Source organism: Pistacia vera, unplaced genomic scaffold (assembly GCF_008641045.1).
Source record: "Pistacia vera cultivar Batoury unplaced genomic scaffold, PisVer_v2 Contig118, whole genome shotgun sequence".
Classification (NCBI taxonomy): Eukaryota; Viridiplantae; Streptophyta; class Magnoliopsida; order Sapindales; family Anacardiaceae; genus Pistacia; species Pistacia vera.
This window is the reverse complement of record NW_022195226.1, coordinates 629,681-655,522: the sequence shown is the minus strand read 5'-3', so window position 1 is coordinate 655,522 and position 25,842 is coordinate 629,681. Positions and strand designations below refer to the sequence as shown.

General features: G+C 29.7%; 1 protein-coding gene across 1 annotated transcript; it reads left to right on the top strand.

Annotated features, from left to right (window-relative positions):
• Positions 1 to 1,429: 1,429 nt before the first annotated feature.
• Positions 1,430 to 25,667, top strand: LOC116109315 (type IV inositol polyphosphate 5-phosphatase 3). Its single transcript, XM_031395554.1, is given in 14 exon segments — positions 1,430 to 1,572; positions 9,780 to 9,868; positions 18,409 to 18,446; positions 18,645 to 18,761; positions 18,899 to 18,904; positions 18,907 to 18,958; positions 19,726 to 19,798; positions 19,944 to 20,048; positions 20,461 to 21,304; positions 21,983 to 22,167; positions 23,317 to 23,425; positions 24,364 to 24,506; positions 24,914 to 25,151; positions 25,316 to 25,667. Coding segments are annotated over 12 exon segments (1,917 nt in total). The 5' UTR covers positions 1,430 to 1,572; positions 9,780 to 9,868; positions 18,409 to 18,410; the 3' UTR covers positions 25,325 to 25,667.
• Positions 25,668 to 25,842: the final 175 nt, after the last annotated feature.

The window sequence follows — 25,842 nt, the reverse complement described above, 5'->3', positions numbered from 1 at the left end:
TGTGCAAATAATAATTATTATGAAACCCCAAATATTTTTTGTTGGGTCAATCAGTATTTTATTTTGATTTCATAATCCGATGTTATTAATAAACCATCTCTTAATTTGGACCCTACACGTCTCAGATTACTTTGGAACTCTGAATTAGAACAAAATAATTAGAGATAATTATTACACCCATGTCCTGTTCCACTCTTCTTCTAACGTCTGGCAATTTAATTTCTGCACATCCTTAAGCACAACGGATCTTGTATAGCTGTGGACAAATAAATTTAATAAATTTAATCTTATTTAATTCTATAAGATAATAAGAATGCAAATTCAGAAATGGTTAAAACTTAAAAACACAAAAATAAAAAATCTTAATTAATTATATAAGATGTTTATGGATTTTAAATCTGAATAATTCATATCAGAGGTGTGCAAAAGAATCGGTCTGAACTAGAACCTGAATCAACCCTCACAAGGTCGGTTCCAATTCTAAAAAATCAAAACTAACTCTGTACAGTTTTGGTTTTGGTTCAAATTTCACCACTGTAGGAACCGAAACTAAAACTGAGAATCACAACTAGAACTAAGACCTAAGTACTCGGGTAAGAATAGAGATTGAATTGTAATTTTTATAAATTTTTGAGGGTGTATTGTGATTTTTTGAGAGTATATTTGTTATTTTTATGAATACTAAGGGGTATTAATGAGTGCCAAAATCAAAATCAAAACCTGCACCGCCACCGTTTCATATTGCAGAGAATTCTAGCTCCACCTATTATTATTTACAGGGCTAGGTACTCGGGTAAGAATAAAGACTGAACTGTATTTTTTATAGGGCCCATTTCAAATACTAATTGATATTTGGATAATGTAAAACGTGATGAAATATAAATTTTGATAAAATCAAAAATAGACAAGATAAAAAGCATGTTACGTACAACAACCCTTTGAAAAATTGACAAGAATTTGGAATGTTGTCAATTTTCAAAAAAAAAATCTGATGGGAAATTTAATAGGGAAATGTACGGTTCATTTAATTTGCATAGTAAATTAATCTTTAACTATTTATTAATCTCTTTTTTTTTTTTAACTATGTCATAAGTAAATGTTCATATCCAAAATAGCTTTAGACTGATCAGGATTAAAGTGTCAGTTTTAGAATCTTCCAGAAACTGAATTACCTTTAGAAATCGCTGGGACAAATTTTATTTTTTTATTTAAATTTTTTTACACACAATATAAGAGTCCAAAACAAATATAGATTTGACACGACAAGTACACCTGCCAGCTATATAGAGTTTTGGCTATTTTTCTGTAACTATATAACAAGAAGAAGAATATCAATTATTTTCACTCAATAAAGCCAAACAAAATTCTGATCACATAACCTAAATTTTAAAAGCACCGCTCTTCTGTTTACTGCCTCTTTATAAATATTAGTCAAAAGGGGCTAAGAAAAAGATATCTAAAGAAAAGAACTATAGCCTGCAGCTGCCGCCAGTTGTTTGTTTGTTTGCCGCCGAGAAGAGAAGCTTCAGCTAGCTTGAGTGATTATCGTTTAAACTGCACTGCACTTGTGAGGTACGTATGATTTTTTCCTTTCTTTTTTCTCTATGTAGTCTGTAGTGATCTTATGCTTTGGTTGTTTTATTTGATCTCTTTGTTTGATCGGTAAGATCTCCTGGTTTTAGAGTAAAAAAGGGTTTTGAAATCGAATCCCACTTGGGATTTGGTGTTGAAACTGATGATGAATAATGTTTTTGACTCTGAACTTCCGGGAATCTGAACTTTCTCTCTGCTCTTTGCTTTCTAAGTAACATTAGAACTTCGTTAAGAAATGAGAAAAAGGGTTGAATTTGATCGGTCTTCTTTGTTTTCAGTCATGAATATGATTTCATGAAGAACTGGGAAAAAAGGGTTGAATTTGATCAGTTTGTGTTAGTGATTTTTTTTTTTTTTTTTAATATAAACATATATATTAAAGAATTGTTTTTGGATTTAACAATAAACACAGTAAAATTAGTTGGTGATATAGGCACTACACTAACAATAAAATATACTACACTCGTTACAAGTACATGTATTATTATCAATTTAGAACAATTTTTTTAATTAATTTAATGATATTTTAACGATCGTATAGAATAGAAAATATATGTAACAATTATTAAATACAACTCTTGTTTTTTTTTAAATTTTAGTAATAAATGATCATACTAAAAGTAGTAACTGAACTCTTCCCTATTTATTAGATGTCTATACACTATAGTTTTACTAAAAAACGAATCTAGTAATAATACTTTGTGTTAAAGCAAAGATATAAAACGAGAATGCCTCCATTGTGCGTGGCAATTTCAGGTTGACAAGACATTCTGTTGAATTTATCTCTCTACTTTTTTTTTTTTTTTTTTTTTTCCCCTAAACCCAATTACCCAATAATTATCTTGTGAGATTATTAACAATTATACGTTTAGGATAACCTATAGTTTCCATGAAAGACTAACTTTAAAATAAACAAAATTGATTGGGTCATATGGTCACTAGAATTAACCTACCCACTTTACTACTTTGTTTTTTTTTTTATATATTGAAAGTCCATTATATATCACATCAGGGATGTTAATAAAAAAAAAAAAATCAAATATATGGGTACAGAGCTTTAAAAAAATAATAAAGATTAGTTTATAATACAATCTTACAAACTTTCTCTTAAAATTTTGATGTGATGGTTTATAATTGATTATTTTATAATTAGATTGATGTAATCTATTGATAACTGATCAATTACGAACTGTTACGTTGAAGTTATAAGGTAAAATTTATGATATTGGATTGTAAATATATTATTGCTCTTAAAAAATTAAAAAAAAAGTTTAATATTTACAAAATGTTTAAAAGAACCTCAAATGATAATAATCGTAAAAAATTATATAATAATTATTAAATAACTTAACCACTCCTTAATAATAATTATGATAAATAATAGAAAAGAAAATAAAAAGACTTCTTAAAATTATTATTTTACTTTTCTCTTGCTTTTGCATATTGTTAGATATGTGTAAATAAATTTTAAATAATTTGAATAATGTAGAAGAGACAAAAGAAGACAATATAATTGTCTTTTTATAATAGTTATGATTGGGAAACCCCAAATATTTATTGTTGGGTCAATTAGCATTTTCTTTTGATTTCATAATCCAACGTCATTAATAAATCATCACTTAATTTAGACCCTACACATCACATATTGCTTTGGGATTCTGTATTTGGACAAAATAATTAGATCTTGTCCCATTCAACTCTTCTTCTATTTAATTTCTGCCCATCGTTAAGCACAAGAGATCTTGTATTATAGTTGTGGAGATATAAATTTAATCTTATTTAATTATATAAGAATGCAAATTCAGAGATGGTTTTAAAAACAGAAAAATAAAATAAAAAACCTTAATTCAACTATTAGTATTTATAGGACCCATTTCAATACTAGTGGATGATGTAAAATGTGATGAAATATAAATTTTGAAAAAATAAAAACAAGACAAGACACATCAAGTACAACAGCCTCTGAATAATCGACTAAATTTTGGAATGTAGTCAAAAATAAAAAATAAAAAATAAAAAAAAAAATAAGAAAAAAAAAAAAAAAATTATTTATTTAATTTTTTTACACAAATATGAGAACCCAAAATAAATATAGATTTGACAAGAGCTATATAAAATAAAACCCCCACTAAAAAAACATGAAAAATTTGTATATTGGAGGTGCCCACATTGTGAGATATACAATGCATGCGTAGTTACGTACTAGAGAAGTTAATGCAACACGCCACGTGGTGCAACACAGTCTGGCCTAGCAATTAACGAGGGACCAGAAAGAAAACCATCACTTTCTTCTTGTTTATGAATTTTGGCTGTTTTCTGTACACTATATAACAACGAGAAGGATAGCATATTTTCAATAAACAAATTTCTGACCACATAATATAAATTTTAAAGCACCGCTTTCTGTTTACTGGGTCTTTACAAATATTAGTCAAAAGATATCTAAAAACTCTACCCTGCAGCTGCCGCAACTAATTTGTTTGTCTGCCGCTGAGGAGAGAAGCTTCTCTGCTAGCTGAGTGATTATCGTTTAGACTGCACTGCACTGTGAGGTACGTATGATTTTTTGCTTTTTTCTTCTCTGTAGTGATATTATGCTTTGGTTGTTCCATTTGATCTCTTTGTTTGTTTGGTAAGATCTCTTGGTTTTAGACTTAAAAAAAGGTTTTGGAATCGAATCCCACTTGGGATTTGGTGTTGAAACTGATGATTAGTAATGTTTTTTATTCTCAACTTAGTTTCTCTCTGCAGTCTTCTCCCTTTTTTCTTTTGTTCTTTGTTTTCCGAGTAATATTAGTACTCCATTAAGAAATTACGAAAAGGGTTGAATTTGATCGGTTTACGTTTGCAAATTTTGTGTTTTTAATTCTTCTTTGTTTTCAGTCATGAATATGATTTCCTGAAGAACTGGGAAAAAGGGGTTGGATTTGATCAGTTTGTGTTGGTGAATTTTTTAATTTTATAAACATATATATTAGAAAATTATTTTTGGATTTAACATTAAATACAATAAAATTAATTGGTGATATAGAGACTAATAAAAAAATATACTACACTCGTTTCAAGTACAAGTATTGTTGTCAATTTAGAGTAATTTCTTTTATTTATTGTTATTATTATTAATTTACTGATATTTTAACGATCGTATAGAATTAAAAATATATGTAATATTAAATGAATAAAACTCTTTTTTTTTTTTTTTAATTTTATTTTTTATAATGAAAGCCCATGATATATATCATGTCAGGGATGGAACATAAAAATAAAACAAAATTGCTTGAGATAAGCCATTCGTTTTTGAGATAGATGCATGCTGTCGTTGGGTGGGTGTCGATGTAATGTCCACATTCCTTATTCGTCTCGAAGTGCAATTATAATATTTTATCGTTAAAAAAAATAAAATAATAACATCAAATAAAATAAACACCCCTAATTATCATAATTATGATAAATAAAGAAATTGTGTTTGGTGAAACGAGCAACATGGGATTACACTGATCTTACGACGATTTTTCTTCAAAAACCGAAAGATAATATTTCTGTTTTTGGGTATCTTTGTCACTTTCGTGACATCGTTGTTATTACTTTTTGGGACGTCGTTGTTAGTTTTTGAAATCTATAGTGGTGGCCAGAAGAGCAATTTTTGTCTAGAAAAGAAAGATAAGGTTTTAATTTTGGGGTGTTTTTGTTACTTTTGTGATGTCTGTTAGTTCTGGAAGCCTATGCAAGCTGTCAATGATCCACATTCCTTTTTGTCCCAAAATATAAGATTTAGAATAAAAATTGTAAGCTCTACATGGATGGAACCATAAGTTTGCACCTAAATCACATGGATAGCGTTAAATCAGCTAACCATGCTTACCCCCCACAACCGTCCATTTCCTGCCCCATCTCTCTGGGTGCTAACCATCTTTTCATTTCACCCTCCAAAAAGCGCACCATTGACTTTCCCTGCCGCCATCTTTGAGTAATTTAATTAAAGTAAACCCTTCTTCTTTTTTCACCTAACCAATGAAGTTTCCACAAATTTAATATAAAATCTTAAGGTAGATATAGTACTTAATCACCTTATTTAAAATATATTAGGTTTTTTTTTTTTATTATATAGAATTATGTAGACCAAATATACATGTCGATTTAAGAAAAAATATAAAAAAAAATCTAAGATCTTCGATAAGACATGATGATTTTCTGATAAATCAGTCACAACTTTTTTAAGGGAAGCTATGAAAATTACATTAACTTGTAGATTTTTTTTTTTTATATATTTTTTAAATAAGAAAAAGAAAATGAAGTGGATTCAATTTAATTTATAAACAAAATAAGAATAACTACACATAGGATGCTCATCTATTAGAAGAGAAAAATAGAAAAAAAGAAACTTTAGTTGAATAAAGAGTGACTGGGAGTCGGTGGGTCAATTTTTCATAATAAGGCAGTCGGTACATAAAATCATAATGACATTTATGAATGTGGTCAGGTTCACAAATAATGTATGACAAAAAAATGTTGAATTTTATGAACATGAAATCATCAGTTGGGTATTATTGTGTCTCTAAAGTCTAAACACATTGTGAGTTCGTTTTGACTCTTATAATAATTGGTGGGTCTTAATCTGGGATCTTTCCGACATTTGATTGTCTACACTATTAGCATTAACGGAACCACAAAATTTCCTTTAATTTTAAGGGTAGGATTTTGAGTCTTGTTAGAGTATTGGGTGTCTTTGAGATTGTCCATTCTTCGATGCGATGCCCATTTGCCCTCAGTTATTTGTTGAATCTTACATTTGGCTACCCAAGATGAAAATTTCTATATCTATTTTATATATTTGTGCCAAGAAAACAATAATCACATCCAGAAGCGTCAATTGTGATTATTGTTTTTTTTTTTTTTAAAATTAATTTATTTAGGTGAAATATGATATTAATTCTCATTTAGAACAACAATATTAAATGGGTTGAGTCGTGTCATTTGAATTTATGAAAATTTCATACACATGAGATCGAGCTAATTGAATTATGAGTTTATAACCAATATTTAATAACAAAGTTTATCATAATTTGGTTCATTTTTTTTTTTTTTTCATATCCTATAGTTGATTTGGTTTTAGATTTATGAGTTTTATTTGTATTATAAATATCATAATTCATGTCATGCATGCATGTTACATGAAACTAATCCATAAACATATAGTATATTTCTTATCTTAAATGCAATCCATTTAATCTCAATAAATTTCATAAAATTATAATTATATTGGGTTTAGTTCCAATTAAATTTTAATTTAGAACCATTGTGGGTTGCAAAGTTGGTGAGAACATTTAATACCCTCTAAAAATTAATTTTTATGTAAATAATAGATTAATATTATGTGATTGTCACATTCTTTATTTGTTGATTTATTCATTTACATTACATTCATTCATTATTCATGTGACAAATAAATTATGTTTTAAATAGTAATTAATTTAAAAATTGATATAATTTTAACCAACATCGTGTAACACGAAATCCCAATATCTTTAATCTTTTAATTTTTAACACTAAAATTAGGAACCTTATCTATAAGAATCACACCTCAACGTGCAATTTAGAGAATTAATTATATAATTAAATTCACGTAATTAGGTTTTTAACTTTTGTTTAATGCCCTGATGCACAATGACTTGCTTTCATGTAGTGGATATGGGGTAGGCCAAAGTTTATGCCACCCCAATAACAATTATGGAGTGGTCCCTATTATTTGTAAAGCTTACAATAATTACTAATTAATTGCCTCAATTAACCATATTTATAAATTACACATTTTTATTTTTAGATTTCTGTTTTTAAGAAAATGATAAAAAAAAAATTATATTTTATTTGTGAAATTTATAAAATGGGTCCAAACAAGATCCCACTTTTGGCCGTCCATTAAATAAGGGATTACAAGTCAGCCGTCCATTAAATAAGGATTAGAAGTCAGCCGTTTGATAAAGTCTCCTAAGTCTTGACCAATTAGATTCCTTTCAAACTTTAGTCAATTTAAAAAATATTTTTAATATTTTCTTAAATAATATAAAGGTTTTCAGTCATGAATATGATTTCATAAGAACTGGGAAAAAAGGGTTGAATTTGATCAGTTTGTGTTAGTGATTTTTTTTTTTTTTTTTATAAAACATATATTATAATTGTTTTTGGATTTAACAATAAACACAGTAAAATTAGTTGGTGATATAGGCACTACACTAACAATAAAATATACTACACTCGTTACAGTACATGTATTATTATCAATTTAGAACAATTTTTTTAATTAATTTAATGATATTTAACGATCGTATAGAATAGAAATATATGTAACAATTATTAAATACAACTCTTGTTTTTTTTAAATTTTAGTAATAAAGATCATACTAAAAGTAGTAACTGAACTCTTCCCTATTTATTAGATGTCTATACACTATAGTTTTACTAAAAACGAATCTAGTAAATATATTTGTGTTAAAGCAAAGATATAAAACGAAATGCCTCCATTGTGCGTGGCAATTTCAGGTTGACAAGACATTCTGTTGAATTTATCTCTCTACTTTTTTTTTTTTTTTTTTTTTTCCCCTAAACCCAATTACCAAATAATTATCTTGTGAGATTATTAACAATTATACGTTTGGATAACCTATAGTTTCCATGAAAGACTAACTTTAAAATAACAAAATTGATTGGTCATATGGTCACTAGAATTAACCTACCCACTTTACTACTTTGTTTTTTTTTATATATTGAAAGTCCATTATATATCACATCAGGATGTTAATAAAAAAAAAAATCAAATATATGGGTACAGAGCTTTAAAAAATAATAAAGATTAGTTTATACATACATCTTACAAACTTTCTCTTAAATTTTGATGTGATGGTTTATAATTGATTATTTTATAATTAGATGATGTAATCTATTGATAACTGATCAATTACACTTACGTTGAAGTTATAAGGTAAAATTTATGATATTGGATTGTAATATATTATTGCTCTTAAAAAATTAAAAAAAGTTTAATATTTACAAAATGTTTAAAAGAACCTCAAATGATAATAATCGTAAAATTATTAATAATTATTAAATAACTTAACCACTCCTTAATATAATTATGTAAATAATAGAAAGAAAATAAAAAGACTTCTTAAAATTATTATTTTACTTTTCTCTTGCTTTTGCATATTGTTAGATATGTGTAAATAAATTTTAAATAATTTGAATAATGTAGAAGAACAAAAGAAGACAATATAATTGTCTTTTTATAATAGTTTGATTGGGAAACCCCAAATATTTATTGTTGGGTCAATTAGCATTTTCTTTGATTTCATAATCCAACGTCATTAATAAATCATCACTTAATTTAGACCCTACACATCACATATTGTTTGGGATTCTGTATTGGCAAAATAATAGATCTGGTCCCATTCACCTCTTCTTCTATTTAATTTCTGCCCACGTTAAGCACAAGAGATCTTGTATATAAGTTGTGGAGATATAAATTTAATCTTATTTAATTATATAAGAATGCAAATTCAGAGATGTTTTAAAAACAGAAAAATAAAATTAAAAACCTTAATTCAACTATTAGTATTATAGGACCCATTTCAATACTAGTGGATGATGAAAATGTGATGAAATATAAATTTTGAAAAATAAAACAAGACAAGACACATCAAGTACAACAGCCTCTGAATAATCACTAAATTTTGGAATGTCGTCAAAAATTTCCGATGGGAAATTTAGTAGGGCTTTTGTTGGGACAATTTTTTTATTTATTTAATTTTTTTACACAAATATGAGAGCCCAAAATAAATATAGATTTGACAAGCTATATAAAATAAAACCCCACTAAAAAACATGAAAAATTTGTATATTGAGGTGCCCACATTGGGATATACAATGCATGCGTATTACGTACTAGAGAAGTTAATGCAACACCCACGTGGTGCAACACAGTCTGGCCTAGCAATTAACGAGGGACCAGAAAGAAACCTCACTTTCTTCTTGTTTATGAATTTTGGCTGTTTTCTGTACACTATGTGCAACGGAAGAATAGCATATTTTCATAAAACAAATTTCTGACCACTAATTAAATTTTAAGCACCGCTTTCTGTTTACTGGCTCTTTATAATATTAGTCAAAAGATATCTAAAAACTCTACCCTGCAGCTGCCGCAACTTATTTGTTTGTCTGCCCTAAGAAGAGAAGCTTCTCTGCTAGCTGAGTGATTATCGTTTAGACTGCACTGCACTGTGAGGTACGTATGATTTTTTGCTTTTTTCTTCTCTGTAGTGATATTATGCTTTGGTTGTTCCATTTGATCTCTTGTTGTTTGGTAAGATCTCTTGGTTTTAGACTTAAAAAAAGGTTTTGGAATCGAATCCCACTTGGGATTGGTGTTGAAACGATGATTAGTAATGTTTTTTATTCTCAACTTGTTTCTCTCTGCGGTCTTCTCCCTTTTTCTTTTGTTCTTTGTTTTCCGAGTAATATATTACTCCATTAAGAAATACGAAAAGGGTTGAATTTGATCGGTTTACGTTTGCAATTTTGTGTTTTTTAATTCTTCTTTGTTTTCAGTCATGAATATGATTTCCTGAAGAACTGGGAAAAAGGGGTTGGATTTGATCAGTTTGTGTTGGTGATTTTTTAATTTTATAAACATATATTATTAGAAATTATTTTTGATTTACATTAATACAATAAAATTAATTGGTGATATAGAGACTAATAAAAAAATATACTACACTCGTTTCAAGTACAAGTATTGTTGTCAATTTAGAGTAATTCTTTTTATTTATTATTATTATATTTTATTATTTACTGATATTTTAACGATCGTATAGATTAAAAATATTGTAATATTAAATGAATAAAACTCTTTTTTTTTTTTTTTTATTTTTTTATAATGAAAGCCCATGATAATATATCAGGGATGGAACATAAAAATAAAACAAAATTGCTTGAGATAAGCCATTCGTTTTTGAGATAGATGCATGCTGTCGTTGGGTGGGTGTCGATGTAATGTCCACATTCCTTATTCGTCTCGAAGTGCAATTATATTATTTTTCGTTAAAAAAAATAATAACATCAAATAAATAAACACCCCTAATTATCATAATTATGATATAAAGAAATTGTGTTTGGTGAAATGAAACATGGGATTACCTGATCTTACGACGATTTTTCTTCAAAAACCGTAAGATAATATTTCCGTTTTTGGGTATCTTTGTCACTTTCGTGACGTCTTGTTTCATTAAAAACACAAAAATAAAAAATCTTAATTAATTATATAAGATGTTTATGGATTTTAAATCTGAATAATTCATATCATATTTAGGGGTGTACAAAAGAACCGGTCTGAACTGGAACCTGAATCAGCCCTCACAAGGTCGGTTTCAATTTTAAAAAATCGAAACCAACTCTGTACGGTTTCAGTTTCACCACTATAGGAACCCAAACTAAAATCGAGAATCACAACTAGAACTAAAACCTAGGTAGTCGGGTAAGAATAGAGACTGAATTATAATTTTTATAAACTTTTGAGGATGTCTTTGTAATTTTTATAAATAATAAGGGGTATTAAGAGTACCGAAATCGGAATCAAAACCTATGACTCACGTTTGGATTCTAGACTTTTAGGAACCGAATAGTTCAGATTCGGGTTCCATGTGATTTGAGCAGGTACCTGCACCGCCACCGTTTCATATTGCAGAGAATTCTAGTTCCAACTATTAATTATAGGGCCCATTTCAAATAGTAATTGATATTTGGATAATGTAAAACGTGATGAAATATAAATTTTGATAAAATCAAAACTAGACGAGATATAAAGCATATTACGTACAACCACCCTTTGAAAAATTGTCAAGATTTTGGAATGTTGTCAATTTTAAAAAAAAAATCTGATGGGAAATTTAATAGGGAAATGTACGGTTCATTTAATTTGCATAGTAAATTAATCTTTAACTATTTATTAATCATTTTTTTTTTTTTTTTAAACTTTGTCATAAGTAAATATTCATATCCAAAATAGCTTTAGACTGATGAGGATTAAAGTGTCAGTTTTAGAATCTTCCAGAAACTGAATTACCTTTAGAAATCGCTGGGACAAATTTTATTTTTTTATTTAAATTTTTTTGCACACAATATAAGACTCCAAAACAAAAATGGATTTGACAAGACAAGTACACCTGCCAGCTATATAAAGTTTTGGCTATTTTTCTGTAACTATATAACAAGAAGAAGAATATCAATTATTTTCACTCAATAAAGCCAAACAAAATTCTTATCACATAACCTAAATTTTAAAAGCACCGCTCTTCTGTTTACTGCCTGTTTATAAATATTAGTCAAAAGCGGCTAAGAAAAAGATATCTAAAGAAAAGAACTATAGCCTGCAGCTGCCGCCAGTTGTTTGTTTGTTTGCCGCTGAGAAGAGAAGCTTCAGTTAGCTTGAGTGATTATCGTTTAAACTGCACTGCACTGTGAGGTACGTATGATTTTTTCCTTTCTTTTTTCTCTATGTAGTCTGTAGTGATCTTATGCTTTGGTTGTTTAATTTGATCTCTTTGTTTGATCGGTAAGATCTCCTGGTTTTAGAGTAAAAAAGGGTTTTGAAATCGAATCCCACTCGGGATTTGGTGTTGAAACTGATGATGAGTAATGTTTTTGACTCTGAACTTCCGGGAATCTGAACTTTCTCTCTGCTCTTTGTTTTCTAAGTAACATTAGAACTTCGTTAAGAAATGAGAAAAAGGGTTGAATTTGATCGGTCTTCTTTGTGTTCTGCTCTTTGTTTCTAAGTAACATTAGAACTTCGTTAAGAAATGAGAAAAAGGGTTGAATTTGATCGGTCTTCTTTGTTTTCAGTCATGAATATGATTTCATGAAGAACTGGGAAAAAAGGGTTGAATTTGATCAGTTTGTGTTGTGATTTTTTTTTTTTTTTTTTAAAAATAATTAAGAATTGTTTTGATTTAACAAAACAGTAATATGGTTATATATATAAAGTATATTAAAGAATTGTTTTGGATTTAACAAAAACACAGTAAAATTAGTTGGTGATTAGGCACTAACAATAAAAATATACACTCGTTACAAACATGTATTATATCAATTAGAACAATTTTTTTAATTAATTTAATGATTTTTAACGATCGTATAGAATAGAAAAAATGTAACAATTATTAAATAAAAATCTGTTTTTTTTTTAAATTTAGTAAAAATGATCATACTAAAAGTAGTAATGAACTCTTCCCTATTTATTAGATGTCTATACACTATAGTTTTACTAAAAAACGAATCTAGTATATATACTTTGGGTTAAAGCAAAGATATAAAACGGAATGCCTCCATTGTGCGTGCAATTTAGGTGACAAGAACTTCTGTTGAATTTATCTCTTACTTTTTTTTTTTCCCCTAAACCAATTACCCAATATTTCTTGTGAGATTTTAAAATTATAGTAGGATAACCTATAGTTTCCATGAAAGACTAACTTAAAATAAACAAAATTGAATGGGTCATATGGTCCTAGAATTAACCTACCCACTTTACTACTTTGTTTTTTTTTATTTTTTTTTATTGAAAGTCCATTATATTCACATCAGGAGTTAATAAAAAAAAAAAATCAAATATAGTACAAAGCTTTAAAAAAATAATAAAATATAGTTAAATACAATCTTACAAACTTTCTCTTAAATTTGTGTGAAGTTTTGATTAGTTTAATTAGATGATGTAATCCATTAGAACTGATCAATTACGAATGTTACGTGAAGTTATAAGGTAAAATTTATGATATTGGATTATAATATATGTTCTTTAAAAATAAAAAAAAAAAAAGTTTAAATTTACAAAATGTTTAAAAGACCTCAATGATAATAATCGTAAAAAATTATATAATAATATAAATAACTTACCACTCTAATAATAATTATGATAAATAATAGAAAAAAAAAATAAAAGACTCTTAAAATTATTATTTACTTTTCTCTTGCTTTTGCATATTGTTAGATATGTGTAAATAAATTTTAAATAATTTGAATAATGTAGAAGAGACAAAAGAAGACAAATAATTGTCTTTTTATAAAAGTTTTATTGGGAAACCCCAAATATTTTTTGTGGGTCAAATTAGATTTTATTTTGATTAATAAATCATCACTAATTATACCCTACACACAAAATTGCTTGGGATTTGATTTGGACAAAATAATTAGATCTTGTCATTCAATCTTCTCTCTATTTATATTCTGCCCATGTTAAGCCCAAGAGATCTTGTTATAGTTGTGGAGATATAAATTTAATCTTATTTAATTATATAAGAATGCAAATTCAGAGATGGTTTTAAAAACAGAAAAATAAATAAAAAAAACCTTAATTCAACTATTAGTATTATAGGACCCATTTCAATATAGTGGATGATGTAAAATGTGATGAAATATAAATTTTGAAAAATAAAACAAGACAAGACACATCAAGTACAACAGCCCTTGAATAATCGACTAAATTTTGGAATGTTGTCTCAAAAATTTCCGATGGAAATTTGTAGGGCGTGTTGGGACAATTTATTATTTAATTTTTTTACACAATATGAGACCCAAATAAATATAAGTTGACAAGAGCTATATAAATAAAACCCACTAAAAAAACATGAAAAATTTGTATATTGGATGGTACAATGCATGCGTAGTTACGTACTAGAGAAGTTAATGCAAACGCACGTGGTGCAACACAGTCTGGCCTAGAAATTAACGAGGGACCAGAAAGAACCATCACTTTCTTCTGTGTATGAATTTTGGCTGTTTTCTGTACACTATTCAACGAGAAGGATAGCATATTTCAATAAACAAATTTCTGACCACATATTAAATTTTAAAGCACCGCTTTCTGTTCACTGGGTCTTTAAAATATTAGTCAAAAGATATCTAAAAACTCTACCCTGCAGCTGCCGCAACTATTGTGTTGTCTGCCGCTGAGAGAAAGCTTCTCTGCTAGCTGATGATTATCGTTTAGACTAGACTGCATGCACTGTGAGGTACGTAGATTTTTTCTTTTTCTTCTCTGTAGTGATTATGCTTTGGTTGTTCCATTTGATCCTTGTTTGAGATCGTCTGGTTTTAGACTAAAAAAAGTTTTGGAATCGAATCCCACTTGGGATTTGGTGTTGAAACTGATGAATGTAATGTTTTTTATTCTCAACTTAGTTTCTCTCTGCAGTCTTTCCCTTTTTTTTTGTTCTTTGTTTTCCGAGTAATATTAGTACTCCATTAAGAAATTACGAAAAGGGTTGAATTTGATCGGTTTACGTTTGCAAATTTTGTGTTTTTAATTTCTTTGTTTTCAGTCAGAATATGATTTCCTGAAGAACTGGGAAAAAGGGGTTGGATTTGATCAGTTTGTGTTGGTGAATTTTTTAATTTATAAACATATATTAGAAAATTATTTTGGATTTAACATTAAATACAATAAAATTAATTGGTGATATAGGACTAATAAAAAATATACTACACTCGTTTCAAGTACAAGTATGTTGTCAATTAGAGTAATTTCTTTTATTTATTTTATATTATAATTACGATATTTTAACGATGTTAGAATTAAAAAATATGTAATATTAAATGAATAAAACTCTTTTTTTTTTTTTTATTATTTTTATAATGAAAGCCCATGATATATATCATTCAGGGATGGAACATAAAAATAAACAAAATTGCTTGAGATAAGCCATCGTTTTTGAGTAGATGCATGCTGTCGTTGGGTGGGTGTCGATGTATGTCCACATTCTTATCGTCTCGAAGTGCAATATATATATTTTATCGTTAAAAAAAAAAATAATAACATCAAAAAAAATAAACACCCCTAATTATCATAATATGATAAATAAAGAAATGTGTGTTTGGTGAAAGAGAACATGGGATTACACTGATCTTACGACGATTTTTCTTCAAAAACCGAAGATAATTTTCGTTTTGGGTATCTTTGTCACTTCGTGACTCGTTGTTATTACTTTTTGGGACGTGTTGTTAGTTTTTGAAATCTATAGTGGGGCCAGAAGAGCAATTTGTCAGAAAAGAAAGATAAGGTTTTAATTTCGGGGTGTTTTTGTTACTTTTGTGATGTCTGTGTTCTGGAAGCCTATGCAAGCTGTCAATGATCCACATTCTTTTGTCCCAAAATATAAGATTTAGAATAAAAATCGTAAGTCTACATGGATGGAACCATAAGTTTGCACCTAAATCACATGGATAGCGTTAAATCAGCTAACCATGCTTCCCCACACAACCGTCCATTTCCTGCCCCATCTCTCTGGGTGCTAACCATCTTTTCATTTCCCCTTCCAAAAAGGCACCATTGACTTTCCCTGCCGCCATCTTGAGTAATTTAATTAAAGTAAACCCTTCTTCTTTTTTCACCTAACCAATGAAGTTTCCACAAATTTAATATAAAATCTTAAGGTAGATATAGTATAATCACCTTATTTTAAATATATTAGGTTTTTTTTTTTTTTTTTATATATATAGAATATGTGACCAAAATACATGTCGATTTAAGAAAAATATAAAAAAAATCAAGATCTTCGAAAGACATGGATTTTCTGATAAATCATCACTTTTTTAAGGGAAGCTATGAAAATTACAAACTTAGATTTTTTTTTTTTATATATTTAAATAGAAAAAAGAAAATGAAGTGGATTCAATTTAATTATAAACAAAATAAGAATAACTACACATAGGATGCTCATCTATTAGAGAGAAAAATAGAAAAAGAAACTTTAGTTGAATAAAGAGTGACTGGGAGTCGGTGGGTCAATTTTTCATAATAAGGCAGGAAATCATAATGACATTTATGAATTTGGTCAGGTTCACAAAATGATGATTGACAAAAAAATGTTGAATTTTATAACATGAAATCACAGTTGGGTATTATTGTGTCTCTAAAGTCTAACACTTGTGAGTTCGTTTTGACTCTTATAATAATTGGTGGGTTTTAATCTGGGATCTCCGACATTTGATTGTCTACACTATTAGCATTAACGGAACCACAAAATTTCCTTTAATTTTAGGTAGGTTTTAGTCTTGTTAGAATATTGGGTGTTTTGAGATGTTCATTCTCGATGCGATGCCATTTTCCTCAGTATTTGTTGAATCTTACATTTGGCTCCCAAGATGAAATTTCTATATCATTTTATATATTGTGCCAAAAAACAATAATCACATCCAGAGCGTCAATTGTGATTATTGTTTTTTTTTTTTTAAAATTAATTATTTAGGTGAAATATGATATTAATTCTCATTTAGAACAACAATATTAAATGGGTTGAGTAGTGTCATTGAATTTATGAAAATTTCATACACATGAGATCGAGCTAATTGAATATGAGTTTATAACCAAATTTAATACAAAGTTTTCATAATTTGGTTCATTTTTTTTTTTTTATATCTATGTTGATTTGGTTTTAGATTATGAGTTTTATTTGTATTATAAATATCATATCATGTCATGCATGCATGTCATGAAACTAATCCATAACATATAGTATATTTCTTATCTAAATGCAATCCATTTATCTCAATAAATTTCATAAAATATATTATATTGGGTTAGTTCCAATAAATTTAATTTAGACCATTGTGGTTGCAAAGTTGGTGAGAACATTTAATACCTCTAAATTAATTATTTAATAATAGATTAAATTATGTGATTGTCACCTCTTTATTTGTTGATTTATTCATTTACATTACATTCATTCATTATTCATGTGACAAATAAATTATTTTTAATAGTATTAATTTAAAAAGATTAATTTTAACCAACATCGGTAACACGAAATCCCAATATCTTTAATCTTTTAATTTTTAACACTAAAATTAGGAACTTATCTATAAGATCACACCTCAACGTGCAATTAGAGAATTAATTATATAATTAATTCATAATTAGGTTTTTAACTTTTGTTTAATGCCCTATGCACAAGACTTGCTTCATGTAGTGGATATGGGTAGGCCAAAGTTTATGCCACCCCAATAACAATTATGGAGTGGTCCCTATTATTTGTAAAGCTTACAATAATACTAATTAATTGCCTTAATTAACCATATTTAAAATTACACATTTTATTTTTGATTTCTGTTTTTAAGAAAATGAAAAAAAAAATTAAATTATATTATTTGTGAAATTTATAAAATGGGTCCAAACAAGATCCCACTTTTGGCCGTCCATTAAATAAGGGATTACAAATCAGCCGTCCATTAAATTAGGATTAGAAGTCAGCCGTTTGATAAAGTTCCAAGTCTGACCAATTAGATTCTTTCAAACTTTAGTCATTTAAAAAATATTTTTAATATTTTCTTAAATAATATAATAGAAAACCTTTCTAACTCTTATAAAGGATCTTTAACTAAAAAAATAAATAATAATAATATTACAAATTTATTTTAAGATTTAACTATTTTATTTATGTGAAATGCAATTAATAATGTAATATAATATTATTTTTTTTTCTATCTCACAGTTGTGTTAAATAATATCTTTAAAATATATTTATCACATATTAGGGAATTTGATATATAAATATTATATATAATTTTAAGTGAATATATTATTAAAAAAATAATTGAATAAAATAAGATTACAGTACACAGGAATGGACGAACCGTTATTTTAGAGAACACAGTTAGATTTCTTTTCTTCTTCACATCTTTATATCTCAACTTTAACTACTTTCTCAGTTTCTCTTTATTCATTCTCATCATATTCTTGATTACACGAATCTCTCTGCTCATTCTTCTTCTTCTCAGCCATGAAACCTAAACATAGCTCAAAGCGCCAGCCGGAGGTACTTATCTTCTTCTCTCTCTCTCTCTTCTCTCTCTTTTTTTTTTTTTTTATGCTTTTTGGTTTTTACACTGCTGCTTTTAGTTTCCCTTAGTTTTTGTTTGGTTTGGTGGTTTTTTGATTTCGGATTACTGAGAGAGACTTTGCAGAGAACATGGGCTGAACTCTGTTTTTGTTTGGCTTATTGCTCGTGCCTAAGCTCTTTTGGCCTCGAGTTGTCGTGCGTAAGTGGTTCAACTCACGCAAAGACTCTGATTATAGTGCCGACAGCGACGACGACGACACTGACATCTTGATGCAGATTCTGACACCGAAGGTTAGATTTTGAACCCATTTGGTTGGATTTTGTTGTGTTTTGTAATTTGCTTAAAGTTTGAATTTTATGGGTTGTGCTTTGTTTGAGTTTTGAGGATGCCTTTGGGGTTTGAGTCTAAATTGCAGTGGCTTTTGCAGAAATTGGGCAATCAAGGTTCAGAGTTAACAAAGAGGAGGAAGCTCAAGTTGATCCTAATGGTAAATTTTGCATTACAATGTTGAAATTTTGGGAACTCAGTTGCTAAGAAAGTTGGGGAATTTCTGGGTTATTAGAGAGAAAGAAAAAAGAAAAAGAAAAGATAAAGTTCTTTGAATTATGAATTGGATAACAGAGCCCTGCCTTCGTCTGTTAGTTAATTTGATTTGTTTATGCGTTGTTATATATTGATAGAACCTGGATAGGGAATCGGGAATTCAAACCTGATATTCTCTTTTTGGGCACTGGATACAATAATGACAGCTATGTTGAATGATCACTAAAGTTAGGTACTCAGCAGTGGAAGAATTAATCAAAGTCTTCTGGCTGCCTTTTGTCTGTGATTGGCTGTTAAGTCTTTGTTTTTCTTATAATTCATGCTTAAAATTGGAGGCATCAATTCTGTCATTTGAAAAGACAATAAAGCCACCTCTTGGAAACGGAAGCATCTGTAGCATTAGGCAAGACTCAGTTTGCGACAGAAGAAAAAAAAATAGAAAAAATGATGAGCTTGAAAATATGTTCAATTTTATTTTTCACTAGACCTTGTTTATTACAACTGACTTGTTTTTCAAAGGCTATGGTTTTACGAGTGTTGTAAATGATCCAAACGGTTTCCAGAATGTCCTCATACTTTTGTTCGGAGGTTGAATGATTTTTGCCACTCCAATGTTTACCCTTAAGTCTAAATATGTGGAATGAGAAGTTTAACTGTACTATTTGCTTCATCTACTCTACTCATACGTAGTGTGATTTGTTGGGGCTTCAGATGCTTTTCCAAGGATAAGAAGACGAAAGTCAGAAACTTTTAGGGCACAATATATAAATACAAAGGAACTCAGGTATGATGCTTCTCCCTTCATGATTTATTAATGCAAGACCAGAAAATGGTTTTGACATTTGGCCACTGCAGAAAGTGCTAATCTACAAGTACTTTTAATCAAGCCTTTATTCTGTCTTTGATTTTCGATTACTTTTCCTTCCTAGAATACGCGTCGGTACATGGAATGTTGGAGGCAAAATTCCACCAGATGACCTTGATATTGATGATTGGATAGGTATCAATGACCCTGCTGACATCTTTGTGCTTGGGTGAGCATTTATTTCTTTGACATGTGTTCTGAACTTCCTCTGGTGGCTGATTCTACACTTATAAAGATGACATTTCCATACTATTTTAATTAATAGCATAATAAAATTTAATGCATAGTCTAAGATGATTTCTTGTTGTATATTCTTCTAATCAGTTTTGAGTAATGCTAGGTCTACAATCCAATTTCACAACCTTTTCTCACAACTTTCGACATGGTAGCTTACAATTGGTCAGTTTGCTAATAGGTAGGTGGGGCTCATAGCAAGTAGGCAGGACCTATTTGTAAGTTGACCAATTGTGAGTTGCCATATCGGAGGTTGTGAGATTGGGTTGTGAATCGAGCATTACTGAATTAGTTTTAATGTTGAAGAGGGCTTAGTTTGAAGTATGATATATGCTCTATGTCTATAGTCTTCAGGAGATTGTACCATTAAATGCTGGGAATATCTTTGGTGCTGAAGATAGCCGTCCTGTTACAAAGTGGGAAAACATTATTCGGGACACACTCAGTAGAATACGGCCTGCCTCTGGCAAGATTAAATGTTTCAGTGATCCTCCTTCTCCATCCAAGTTTAAGCCAGCTGATGATATCCCAGACATAGAAGAGGAGATAGTGCTTGAAAGTGATAGTGATGTTGGTGAGGAAGTTTATCCATTGGATGAAGAAACCAACAGTTTTGATGAAGTCAAGGAGGAACAGATCATGACTTATGGAACTTCATACTCTACACTTGGTGCTAAACTAGACATGCCTGTCGGACAGGATGTACAGAGGCAATTTTCTTCTACAAAGAAGTTTGATAGGTTAAATTGTTTGCGAACAGAATATAGTGAAGGAGATGTAGAAGCTCCCCCAGTGCAAAACAACCGCAGGTTAACTAAAATGCTTAGTGGGTCAGAAAAGATTGGCTTGTGCTGGCCAGAACCTCCACTAAATTTGCTAACTCAGAATGTTTTAGAGAGACCAAATTCCTTCAAATCTATTAAATCTTTCAAAACAGCCAAGTCTTTCAAGACATATGGTTCCTTCAATTCAGTCGTGAATGACATGTCATCAGCAATAGCTTTGCTTTCTGAAATTGACCTGGAAACCCTCATGAAGCGAAAAAGAAGGTCATCATATGTAAGGATAGTAAGTAAGCAGATGGTTGGGATTTTCCTTACAATATGGGTACGTAGGAGCTTGCGTAGGCATATTCAGAATGTGAGGGTGTCAACAGTTGGTGTTGGTGTAATGGGCTACATTGGTAACAAGGTATCATGCTTATCCTATTGTTACAACACTTTTTTGTGAATAATTATCTGATTATTAATCCATTAGCCTAGTATTATCAGTATATATATATATTTTTTTTCTTTGCCTAAGTTGGTTGTAGCTGATTATATAATTGTTCATGAGTTTTGTTTTTCGTCAGGCTTACATATCCTACAAATATTAATAGGGCTATATCTATTACACTCAAGACTAAAAAATTTATATCCCATATAAAGGCCAGACTGGACAATTTGAGTTTTAAGTAGCTCAATGATCATAGAAGTCAGCCGAAGATTATCTAGCATTCTTCTGTAGGTATTCTGCGTAGGTAAATTCTCCTTTTGCCAAAAATGGGAGCTGAAATTATTGAATTTTCTTTAATAAAAGACTATCTAATTTGATTTTCAGGAGTTATGTTCACAGAAGTTATTTTTTTCATTTATTTATCTCACACAATGTTAGATGAGAGATAATTCGTTTATATTGGTGCTTCTTGGTGGACAATGAAATGGTGACTTCTTGCTTCCAATGCCTCATAATCAATATTCTTCATTTGTGTAGTAATCAATGCAGCAAGTCATTAAATTTTATTTTGAGCTGCCTTATGTACTCTTTTGTTTTTCATGTAAAGGAAAAAAATTATCTTTCAGAAAGTATGACATGATTTCAATTTTCCAGGGGTCAATATCTGTCAGCATGTCCATACATCAGACACTATTTTGTTTTATATGTACTCATCTGACATCAGGTGAAAAAGAGGGAGATGAACAGAAAAGAAATGCTGATGTATATGAAATACATCGAAGAACTCGCTTCTATTCTCAATCTGAAATTGGACTTCCCAAAAGCATCTTCGATCATGAGTGAGTATATGGCATCTGGCTATGGCATTTGACTGGTTGCTCTTTGCTGTATGGTGCTTTCATGAATTTCTGTTATATCCTTTCACTATGTATGTTCTTAGATCTTTGAGACTGAAGTAATTGATGGCTGCATGTCCAATACATTCATCACTAAATATAACCATCAAGAGTCTAAATTGGTCTATTTTGACATATTTGTGAGCCATAGTGCAATTATAAACATCGAGAGTCTAAATCAATATTTGTTGTAGATTTTGTGTTCGTACATACTATTTGACAGTTCAAAATTGTCCTAATGTTAAAAACAAATTACAGGTGTAAATGATTCTTTTGTCTTGGAAGCACATGTTAACAATCTAATCTTAATAAATTGGAACAAGTAAAAAAAAAAAAAATAAATAGAAAAGAGAGACTAGGCATCAGAGTTGGAAAATTTGCTGAAATATACTCTCAGATATTTTTAAATATTGAGCGAAAAGCCCCAAAATAATAGAAGTATGTCAAAACATTAAATGTAATGTCATTACTACTTATTCACTGATTTGGATATAATTTGTCAATAAATTGTAAACCAAAATAATGATCATAAGTATCATCTTTTAGGTAATGATCAGAATTTAGTTGATGTACATTTTAGATACATCTTATGTTGAAGCCTTTAGGTGACAATGCTATGTCTCAAGGCGCTTTCCTTCTAGTCTATCTTTGAAGTTTCCCTGCCTATTTATACATGCATGAGTGTGGATTTCTGCTGCTGTTTAATAACTTAAGTGTTTATTTAATATTTTATAGAAGACTGGAATGTTCTATAAATATGGTCATAGTTTCTTGCTAATTGAAGTTGGGTGCATGCCAACCACATTAATCTCCTCACATTTTAGGAATTTCTCCTTTCATTCTGAAGATGGTTATGCCTTGAATGTAATACTTACGTTCTCATTTGTCTTTCAAGATATAATACAAAAATTTCCTATTTTATTGAAGACCACTTATGGTAGCACTATTTTTAGATTTCCTGCTAATTTATCATGTTGCCATCTTGAAAATGGAATATTTATTTTTAACTTGTCAGCTTCATTGTTTTAGGATTAAATCTTTCATCTCAAGCAAGAAAACATTGTTTACAAATAATATCTGTTTCTTTTGCAGAAAAATGATTTGGTTGGGTGATCTGAATTATCGCATCAATTTGCCATATGAGAAAACACGAGAACTTATCTCCAAGAAGGATTGGTCGAAGCTGATGGAGAAAGACCAGGTAGCTTAGTAACATTCTATTAGTTGAAATTATTGGAAACATTGCCACTTTCAGTTCAAACATTTACTGCAAAGTGGAAAAGTCCCGTTCGAATAATTTGAGCCCAAAAATAGGTTTCATATTGAAAACTTTCTATAGGTGTTTATAGGTACAATGTAGCTCCCCACTGATGATTCTTGATCACATTGTTGTGGAATCTTGGATTCTTTGTCAAACCTTAGGAGATCTAAAGCCAACATTTGGCCTGAATGATACCAAATGGTTGGATTTGTGTGTAAATTGTTACAAATCTGATAGGAGTTTCATTTGCATAACAGTGCACTTGCATATCTTTTCTGCTTTTCTTTTTTAATTTTTTTCTGGTCTTGGAAAAAATAATATACTGGTTAATAATTATCTTGAGCTGGTTTCTTGCCTTATTGGGATTGCAAAGTGCATTAAGGCATCCGATCTCATGATGCATAGAGGAACCTCTTATTGCATAAGATTTTTCTTCAATTCTTCTTCTGTGAACCATAGGAGTCTTGAGTTTTTATTCTTTTTCAATTTTTTAGAGAACTACACGCAGGATTTTTTATTTGTTGATATATAATGAAATTGTTTCATGTATGTTGTCATCATTTATAGATGCAAAAGAAGGTCAGCGATTAATTCTGCAGTCTTCATGTTTGGTAATTTTGGAATCATTTGATCATAATTCTTATTCATAAAGAGTTTTTAGAACTGTAGACATTGTGTGTAGATGCACACACAAAACAATTAAAATTTGGTTAACGATTTAACAGATAAATTTCATAATCATTCATCTTTGATCTTCTGTGTATATGATATGTCATGTTTGGTGGGTCTGAGGAGCATGTGTCGTTGCATTAATGTAATTAACTTGAGTTGGGAAGATACCTTATTAATGTTAAATAAATTGTACTTTTTTATGACAGCTTATACGAGAACTGAGGAGAGGTCGTCCCTTTGATGGATGGTCTGAGGGGACGTTGAATTTTCCACCAACATATAAATACGATGTAAATTCAGGAAAGTACTGTGGAGAGGATCCAAAGGCTGGGAGGCGGACTCCTGCTTGGTAAGCTTTTGCAAAATCTTATGTGGGATAAGGGTTGCTTCCCCTTCTGCCGATTTCCGTTAATATGTTTGCTCACTCATCTTCTGTGAATGCATCATTTGTGAAATGAGAATAGTCTTTTTAATTAATAATGGCGCGGAATTCAATCATGAATCCAATATAGTTTCTACTTTCTGCCTTGTATGATTTGGTATTTATATTGCTTTAGAACGACATTTATTTGTCATTGCCAGCCAAACCTAAAACTGTTGCATGACTATAGATTATAAGATGCCGTTTAGGCCAATTTCAATTCATTCATAATTAAGATATTGACTTTATGTTTTGTTGTGTTATGATGATATATCAGTCGTTTTTATGATTAGTTTATTTTCAAAACTTACCATGAGTTGCATTCATATTTTTAGGTGTGACCGCATTCTTTCCTATGGTAAGGGAATGAGGCTACTAAAATACAGAAGGGCTGAACTTAAAATGTCTGATCACCGACCTGTGACCGCCACATATATGGCTGAGGTTGAAGAATTTTCCCATAAGAAGCTACAACGTGCACTCACATTCACGGATGCTGAAATTGAAAATGAGGAAATTGTAGCAGACCTGGGGGTTGTTGATGTTGGATTGAGCAACTTGAGAGTAGATCTGGTGAGTGAAACTTAAGCCAATTTCAACCTGCTTCCTGTACATGTTAATGTTATATATTTGCAAGACATTTCACGTCATCCATGTTTCTAAATGTGAAATCAAATACATAAATCATATTCACATCATGCCGTTGTTATCAAATGTAACATTGCTTTCCGGTGCAGGTAGATTAACCCGTCGCAGAACTTGTAAGAGGCATTGGATTTGGACGAGCTTCGACAATTACGATTCTATCATTGCACGTTAGATTAATTCATTTGATTTTTTATTTATTCTGTTACGATATTTGTATATTGCTGATGTTGTGTATATGTATAGTAGCTGTTGTGATTCTTACGTGTAGATCTCAGGAAAAGAAATATGTTAAAAGAGTTGATGTTGCTTCTCTTGTGTAAATCAGTGTCTGTAAAGTTCGTTCTGTAGCATTTCCAGGCAGCTTTTGATGATTGCACACTAGTGCTGTAAAAGATGAATAGTGTAATGCAATATGCTTTGGTTGTGAGCCAATTTTTGTTATGCTTTTTCATATTAATTTTGATTATGATTAGCGTTCATCATTTTCGATATACTATGATGATTTTATATGACTTAATGCGAGTTATGGTAAAAGAAGATGTAAGAAGGAGCGTTTAACACATTGGATGCTTCATTGTCTAAGAAAACAACGTAGAATTTAAATATAAAAACAATA